General features: G+C 62.7%; 1 protein-coding gene across 4 annotated transcripts in view; it reads left to right on the top strand.

Moving 5' to 3' along the window:
• The window catches only part of BCR (BCR activator of RhoGEF and GTPase), an 89,067-nt gene that overhangs the window by 35,988 nt on the left and 44,587 nt on the right, over positions 1 to 8,492 (top strand). For all 4 annotated transcript variants that reach the window (XM_088828376.1, XM_055404848.2, XM_088828378.1 and 1 more), the window contains exon 2: positions 6,941 to 7,107. In XM_088828376.1, the coding sequence (XP_088684502.1) occupies positions 6,941 to 7,107 (167 nt within the window). The remainder of the gene's footprint in view (positions 1 to 6,940; positions 7,108 to 8,492) is intronic.

Genomic DNA, 8,492 nt, shown 5'->3' with positions numbered 1-8,492 from the left:
AGCGTCCCTGTCTGAAAAACAGGCGTCTGGAAGTTCCTGCCTCCTCAGGGGACGGAGGTGGGGAGATTCAAGGAGCTGACATGAGTGAGTGGCCAGCCCTGTGCTTGGCCCAGAGGCAGTGTAGGGCAAAGATGCCGGGGAATTTTGCAAAAATACCCACTTGTTCCATCAAAGATGTGAGCGCTTCCCACTGTCTGGGAAACTTACTTTCCTGAGCAGCACAGGCTTTCCCTGACTGTGCTCCAGGCGCTGCCACAAATATAGGAGCCAGCCTTGACCCCGGAACCTGCTCTCAGCGCACGGGGTGACGGGTTGCTGCTGCTGCTGAGTCCATCACTCGTGTCCGACTCTCTGCGACCCCGTGGGCTATAGCCTGCCAGGCTCCTCTGTCCGTGGGCTTTCCCAGGCAAGAACTCTGGAGTGGGGTGCCATTCCCTCCTCCAGGGGAGCTCCCTCACCCAGGGATGGAACCCAAGTCTCCTGCACTACAGGCAGGTTCTTGACCACTGAGCCCCCAGGAGGGCTCAAAGCAGAGGCTGAGTGTGGGCCCAGGGCCAGCTCTGTCCTGTGGGGCCTGTAGGCCCCTCAGTGAGACCTGACCCCTCCACCCCCCGGTTTTCTGAGCCTCTCTCAGAGAAGCGAGCCTACCTTGCAGGGCACCCCCACCCACCCCAGCCACCGGGAATAGGAGTGCGAGAGTACCCAGCCCAGCACTGCCAGCTCTAGGACCAGGCGGGCAGGGCTGGGCCAGGCGGGCGGAAGCCTGAGGGGGCGTGGTGGAGTGAGGGGACACCGTGGTCCTCTGAGCTGAGCCGCCAGAAGGAAGCCGCTGTCTGATGTGCTTTTACCTTTGTAAATAAACACATCCCGGCTGGAGACCGCCGTGGCTGGCTGCACCCCAGCTCCCCGCACCCCTGCCCCTGTTCTATCTTCCCGCCCCCGGGGGCGTGTCTGTCAGCCGGGCCGCTCCCCAGACTCTCTCCCTCCCTGGTGTGTTCTGGGTGGGGAGGGCCGCCAACCTACGGACTCGCCCCCTGGGGGTTGTTGACCTAGGCTGGGGTTCAGTGGCAGCCAGGTGACCCAGGCTGGAGCTGGGGACGCTCCAGGCATGGCAAGACCAGGAGGCACCCCCCCGCCCTGCTCGTCAGCCTCCAGGACACGAACGGCTACTGGTCCAAGCTCTGTTCTGCACGTGTTCCCAGGAAGCCTGAAGCGGGGTTTCCCAGGGGGCCGGGCAGAGGCTTCAGAGGGGGTCTCGCTCGATGTGGAAATGGGGAGGGCCGTGTCGAGGTTCCTGGGGCCCCTCGGGGGCTAAAAGACTGTTCCTGGGGCGGCTGGTGCTTCCCGGGCAGCTGTGGCCGAACTGTCTCAGGCCAGGGGGTACTGTGTCCGAGGGCTGCAGGCCCGTGTCGGGCGGTTCCCTGGGTGTGGTCTGCGATGGATCAGGTCCTCCCCTCAGCGCAGGGGCCTGGCCGTCAGGGATCACAGCCAGCCCAGGTGGAAGGTGTGAGGGTAGGCAGGGGGCATGCCAGCCCAGCGGAGACGGTGGGGCTGTGTGACGCCCCGATCTGCTCTACAGAGAAGGCCCAGCCTTCCCTTCATCGTCTTTATTGCTAAACGAGCTCACAGGTTGGGGGTGTCCTGGAGCCCCCATGCCCCTCCCCCAGGCCTCTGCCCACTGCTCAGGCAGCACCCCCTTGGACCTTTCGATTCTGTGCTTATTTTCTGCTTATTTCTTTTTAATTTTTATTGTAGTGTGGTTGCTTTGCACTGTTAGGTTTCTGCTGTCCAGCGAAGTGAGTCAGTTATACATAAATGTCCACTTTCTTTTTAGAGTCTCTCCCCACACGGGGTCATTACAGACTGCTGGGCAGGGCTCTCTGTGCTGTCGGGTGGGGCCTTGTTGGTTTTGTCTTAGAGACCACGGTGTGTCTGTGTCAGTCCCACTCTCCCAGTCTGTCCCCCACCCCCCCTTGGTGACCATAGGTTTGTTCTGTAAACGCCTGTAGCCCTCTCTCTGCTTTGCCAGTAACTTGATCTGTGCCCTTTTGCTGGATTCCCTGTGTAAGCAGTAGTCTGCAATACTTGTTTCTCTCTTTCTGACCGACTTCACCCCCGTTCCGGGCTTATTTTGGCTGTGGTTGCCGAGGGGCTGCTAGAGACGAGGCCCTCCTCGTCCGCTTCCCCAGCATCACCAGTGGTGGCAGGGCCCTTGGGAACGTGTGTCTGTGTGTGTGCTCGGTCGCGTCCGACTCTGCAACCCCGTGGACTGCACGTAGCCCAGCAGGCTCCTCCGTCCATGGAATTTTCATGGCAGGAACGCTGGAGTGGGTTGCCATTTCCTCCTCCAGGGGATCTTCCCCACCCAGGGCTCGAACCCGGGTCTCTTGCGTCTCCTGCAGGGGCAGGAGGGACCCCCAGGAGTGTGTACGTACGGTGAAGTGGGCCGTTTTAGTACTTGTGCGTGCCCGGCACTTTCTCATCACCGTGCAGCCGTCCCCGCTGTCCAGCTCCAGGAGTCGTCTTCTTCCTGAACCAGACTCTGCCCCGTTAAACTGTCGCTCCGTTCCCTTCTGCCTGCCTTCCTGGCAACCCCTGTTCCTTGTTCTGTGTAAACGAGTTGTTTAGGGACCTCATATAGTGAGTGCCAAACAATTGATGCTTTTGAACTGTGGTGCTGGAGAAGACTCTTGAGAGTCCCTTGGACTGCAAGGAGGTCCATCCAGTCCATCCTAAAGGAGATCAGTCCTGAATATTCATTGGAAGGACTGATGCTGAAGCTGAAACTCCAATACTTTGGCCCCCTGATGCGAAGAACTGACTCATTAGAAAAGACCCTGATGCTGGGGAAGATTGAAGGCAGGAGGAGAAGGGGACGACGGAGGGCGAGATGGTTGGATGGCATCACCGACTCGATGGTATTTTGAGCAAGCTCCGGGAGACGGTGAAGGACAGGGAGGCCTGGTGTGCTGCAGTTCAGCCCGTCAGTTCAGCCGCTCAGTCGTGTCCGACTCTTTGCGGCCCCGTGGACTGCAGCCATGAAATTAAAAGACGCTGCAGCTCACGGGGTCGCAAAGAGTCGGACACGGCTGAGCAACTGAACAACAGCAACGCGCGGTGCAATCGGGGGTAAATCTGCCTTTCCGGGACTGGCCGGGCCACTCAGCCACGTTGCTGCCGGCGTTGGAGCGTCCTTCCTGTCTAAGGCTGAGCAGCATTCCGCTTTGAAGCCTGTGTCTGTCATCACTCAACGGGCAGGCGTGTGCTTCCACCGTTTGGCTGCTGTGAATGTGGGCGTGCAGATCCCTGGGCGTGACCCTCCTTTGGATTCCTTTGAGTCCATACCCGGAAGTGGGGTTGCTGGAGCCAGTAGGTGTTCTGTGTTTGATGTTCTGAAGGGCTTTTTTTTTTTTTATAAACCAGCTGCCCTTCAGGTGTAAGAAGTTGGCACCCCCCGGGCTTACTCCTTTGCCTTTTTTGTGGGGTGGGGAGGGAGGCTGCCTTCTCTCCAGGCGTCAGAGAATGGATTTTAGATGCGCAGAGTGCTGGGCTGACTTGCCTGCAGAGGAGGTTTCAGGTTTCACTGTGTAAACACTTTTCCACGCTCAAGCTCAGCCGGAGCTGTGGCTCAGCCCCACTGCGTCCCTCCTCCTCCCCTCCCCACTGTGAGCTGTTCAGCTGAGCCTGCTCTCTTGCCTGGTGGTTCAGGGGTAAAGAATCTGCCTGTCAATGCAGGAGACACCAGTTCATTCGGTTTGATCCCTGGGTCGGGAGGATCCCCCTGGAAGAGGGGATGACAGCCCAGTGCAGTTATTCTCGTCCGGAAACCCCATGAACAGAGGAGCCTGGGGGGCTACGGTCTGTGGGATCGCAAGAGTCGGACACAACTTAGCGACTCAACATCTCCCCGAGACTCTAGAAGCCATGGGATCCCAGGCCAGCCAGGTCCATGCACTGCTTTCCTGGGTTTGGCTTCAACTTTGGGTCGAGCTTTATAGGACGTGCCCAGTCCTGCCCGGGGGGCCAAGCCTGGAGAGGTTTTCCCCCGGGTGTCGCTGGCAGAGGGGTGGAGAGCACGGCCTGCCTCTCTGCAGTGGTTCTGGGCAGACAGCAGCCCTTCTCATCCCGCATCACGTGCCTTAGGCTCAAGACGGGGGAACGTCGGGTGTGGAAGCCACAGAGGAAGAGGAAGGCAGGTCCCCGCATGTTCCTCAAAAGCAGGAGGCGGGGGGGCTATCCTCCTTTGACACACGCGCCTCAGAACAGCCTGGGGCGGGGTGGGAGGTCATCAAAATGAGGGGTGTCGAGTCCAGATGCGCCGGGCGGCAGACTGAGCCCTTGGGTGGGAACACGAGGGGTGGCCAGCCAGCCAGGACAGAGGCGTAAAGACACGGGTTCCTTTAACCGATGTCCATTTGGGGAGACGTGTGCAGGTGGGGAGACGGCTGGGTGTTTAGTTTACAGGGCACCACCTTGTGACCCCTGGCGTCTGGCTGCAGACCTGGCCCCTCGGACTGGCCTGGCCGGGCGAAGCTTCCACGGCAGCACTGACAGCCAGCCCCTCTTGACACGAGCCAATAGCCCCTCACTGGGGACTTGGGTTTACACCAGGCTTTGGCTCAGATGCTGTTGTGGAGCCAGCGCGTGAGGGAGTCACACATGTGAACGCTGGCGGTGCTGGGGTGAGCCCTGGGGTCCCGAGCCTGACCCTGACATCCAGGGCTCTCACAGGGATTCGGTGCTGACACGACTGTGGACGTGAGCTCAGTGCGCTCACAGGCCTGGAGGTCAGGTGACGCGCTTGGGTTGTGTTCGTCCACGAAAGGAAGAGTATGTGAACTTTTTACAACGTGGTTATTTAAAAGACACAACAGCTGAAGGTTTCCTGGGACGTGTGGATGCTGGCCATTCTGCGCTAATGGGAAGCCGGGGGCAGAGGGTGGAGCTGTCGGAGGTGGCGGGGAGGGCCGGGCGACGGCGCCGTTTCAGGGCAAGTGGGCTCTGTCCATGGTCTAGTTTGAGGGCCCGGCTTCAAGTCAGCAAACCCGAGGCGTGGGCGGCTCGAGCGCCCTGCGCCATCTCAGGCGCGTTGCCACCTGCGTGGAACCGGAGCCTCTTGAGTCTGCGGCCTTCCTCCCCACCCCCTCACCGGAGGACAAGTCCTTATTTTATTAAAAAAAATGTGCTTCCAGAAAGAAGAGGAACCCGGGATCAGACTTGTTTAGGGGGTGGGGAGTGGGCTTCGGGTTCTGTGCCCCCCTGCCCCCCATGGCCTCAGGAGTGCTGAGAGCTCGCTGAGCCTTTGCGACTTCTCAGGAGGAGGCAGCGCTTGACTGTGGCCTTGGGCTGCCCCTCGGGACGATACAGAACCCACAGTCCAGGGGCTTCCCTGGCAGCCCCGTGGTTAAGACTCCGATCTCCCAGTGCAGGAGGCAGAGGTTCCATCCCCAGTTGGCGAACTAAGATCCCACATGCTGTGATGTGCGGCCAAAAAAAATTTAAAAATTGAGACCCCCGCAGTCCAGGGGCCCTGAGGGTGACACCCAGCACAGTGATCTTGGTCCCTGAAGCCCCTCAGATGGTGGATTAAGAGGTGCCTCCGTGCAGCCCTCAGCGTCCTCTGTGCTCTCACCCCAGAAGCGGCTCCTGAGGACTGGGACCCTCCTGTCGATGCACAGGCAGAGCCCAACCTGGCCTTGGTGACTGGCCCCCGAGTGCAGACCCCAGGGCCCCGGGCGCAGCGGCGTGGCCAGCCTGCACAGCGCCGGGCCGGCGGGCGGCAGGGCAGGCTCTCTGCCCTGACTGGAACCCCTGGGGGTCCTTCGTGGCCACCGGGGCCCAGGCCACCCCCCAACTCGGTCAGTACGTGCGGGGCCCGGCTAGGTTACCCTTTCTGAGCCCCTGGATGACGCTGGCGGGTAGCCAGGGCTGAGGGCCCCTGTCGGAGGCTGGTGACCTTCCGGGAGCCGAGCTGGAGGGGTGGGGAGAGGCTGGGGCGGGGCAGGGAGCAGGGACTTCGGCCGTGCCGGTGCCCGCAGCTCGGTGGCCCGTCTCAGCCTGCAGCTAGTCCCCGCGGTGCCCGTGGAAGGCAGTGAGGCCCGTCCTCCGCTCTAGTAGGCTCTGGGAAGCCGGTGCCGGGCGCTGGGCCCGCCTGGCCGGGGCGGTCTGGGTGCCATCAGTACGTGGAGCATTTGGTGCCAGAAGTTGTCGCCAAGCGGGGACTGGCCGCCCCGGAGGCCACCTGTGCTGTCGCCTCGGGCTGCCCGCGGGTGCGTCACGGTGACGTGACGAGCCCCGTCAGGATGACCTCTCGGAAGGCCGGGGTGACCTTGGGAAGGAGTGGACGGACGGCTGTGACGTGAGGCTGGAATGGGCCGGGCCCTCGCGGGCTGATGGCCCAGCCAGGGAGTTCGCTTGGTAAGAACAGCTCTGGGAAGCGGGCTCGGGAGCCCGTGTGGCCTGTGATCCGTGGGGGCAGGGTGGGGGCAGCGCTGACTGCCTGGTGCCTGAAGGAAGAGGGTGTCGGGTGTGTGGCCAGGTGCCCCCAACTCGGGAGAGCTTGCTGTAGGATAAGCCACTCTCTGCTCGCAGGGACCCTCAGCTGGGGGATCAGGGGGCACAGCCTGTTTCCTGGCCTTGCACCTGGGTCGGTGGGGTCAGGTTGGATCCCCCCAGATGGGGCTTAAAGACATCCCTAGACAGCAGGACTCTAGCGTTTGGGGTCCACTACCCCCACCTGCGGGGATCAAAGGCCCAGCCTCGCGTCATCTGGGGAGGAGGCGCCCCACCCCGCCCACCTGGAGGGTCAGTAGTGAAGGGGAGGTCAGGCCATATGAGGCCCCTGTTGCAGGCCCAGAGGGGACAGGTGGGGAGCCCCACCAGGCTGACGGCCCTCAGCCCCTCCCTGCCTCTGACACCACCTGCTTCTCTGCACTCGCAGATGCGTTGTTCGGGACGCCGCCGGGGTTCGGCTGTGCTGCGGACCGGGTGGAGGAGTCGTGCCGGCCCCAGGACGGGCTGCCCTACATCGACGACTCTCCGGCCTCCTCGCCCCACCTCGGCAGCAAGGCCCGGAGCGGCCGGGACGCGGCGGAGCCCAGCAGAGTGGTGAGTTGGGGCAGGAGGGCAGGAGAGGCGGCCGCTGCAAGTCCAGTCTCCCTGAGGCCTCCGTCCCCGATCTGGGTGCACGGAGGGAGGGTGCGGAGCGGGGGTTGCGGGGGGCAGAGCGTGAGCGCAGGGGCCCCGGGGCTATGTCTCGGCCGGCAGGGTGCACAGCAGGTCAGGGTCCAGGGCCCCCCCGGCACACTGGCCCCCCCTTCTGCCCAAGTAGCTGCTAAGATGGCTCACCCGCTCGCCGGGGTCTTCCTCCGGGGGCCTCCCCGTTGTTAGTGACCCTCCCACTGTCCCCTCCGCTCTGAGATGGAACTGAGGCCCCGAGGTCCGTGGCTCGCGGAAGCTGGCACCGCCCCCAGGTGCCCTCCCTCGCAGGCAGTGGCTGTGGAGGCGCACAGAGCGGGCATGCAGGCCAGACGGGGCCTGACTCCGGTCCTTGTGGCCCCGCGCCTCAGGCCAGTGCCCCCGAGGGGCGTCAGGGCCCGGCTGGGCGCCCCCTTGACCTCCCGGGCCCGCCCTGCTGGGCTGCGCGTGTGTGCTGTCCCCGGGGGTGGGTCGCACCCTCTGTGTTTTTGGTCCTGTTGTCCCCGATGACAGACACCTCCTTCCTCCCACTCTGCTTGTTTCTGGGGCATCTGCACCCCGGGTTTAGCAATGAGAGCAAGGGCTGTGGTTTCCCCCGTGGCTGGAAGCACGTCTCCTCACTGCGTGGCTTCCCTGCGGGGCCAGCGCCTTCGCTCAGGACTGCCGTTTTCCTTTGGCTTCTGTGATTTCTGGCTTCCTTGCCCTCCCAGACAGTATCTGCCTGCAGTGCAGGAGACCTGGGTTCAGTCCTGGGGACGGGAAGGTTCCCTGGAGAAGGGAAATGGCAACCCGCTTCAGGAATCTTGCCTGGAGAATCCCACGGACGGGGGAGTCTGGTGGACTGCAGTCCGTGGGGTCGCAAGAGTTCAGACGTGATTGAACCACTGACACTTTGGCTTTTGCCGCTTCCGGGCAGGCTTCTCCCCCTGAAACCGGGGCGGTGGGTGGGTGCCCGTGTGAACGCATGCCTGCCTGGTGCGGCTTCTGACCCACACGGCCAGCCCCAGCGTTCCATAGAGAAGAGACAGAGGTTCAGAGCGGCGGAGTGAGTGACTTGCTCAAGGCCACACCATGACGGCTCTAAAGGCTTCCCTGCCCCTCAGCTGAGCCTTTCGGCCCCTGCCCTGCCCTTCCTGAGGTCTCCTCTCTCACCCGGCATTGCGGGTGTGACTTGGGACAGACGAGCATCCTAACGGCTGATCCCTGGACTTGGGACGGGACCCCTGTCTGTCTGTGGTCCCTGAGGGCTGTCTTCCCCTGGCATGACCTTCCGCGCCTCCCCGGGCCCCTGCCCT

Source organism: Moschus berezovskii, chromosome 19 (genome assembly GCF_049115385.1).
Source record: "Moschus berezovskii isolate FMDL1 chromosome 19, NW_MosBer_1.0, whole genome shotgun sequence".
NCBI classification, from domain to species: domain Eukaryota; kingdom Metazoa; phylum Chordata; class Mammalia; order Artiodactyla; family Moschidae; genus Moschus; species Moschus berezovskii.
The sequence above is the reverse complement of the archived record's forward strand: the minus strand, read 5'-3'. Positions and strand labels throughout refer to the sequence as shown.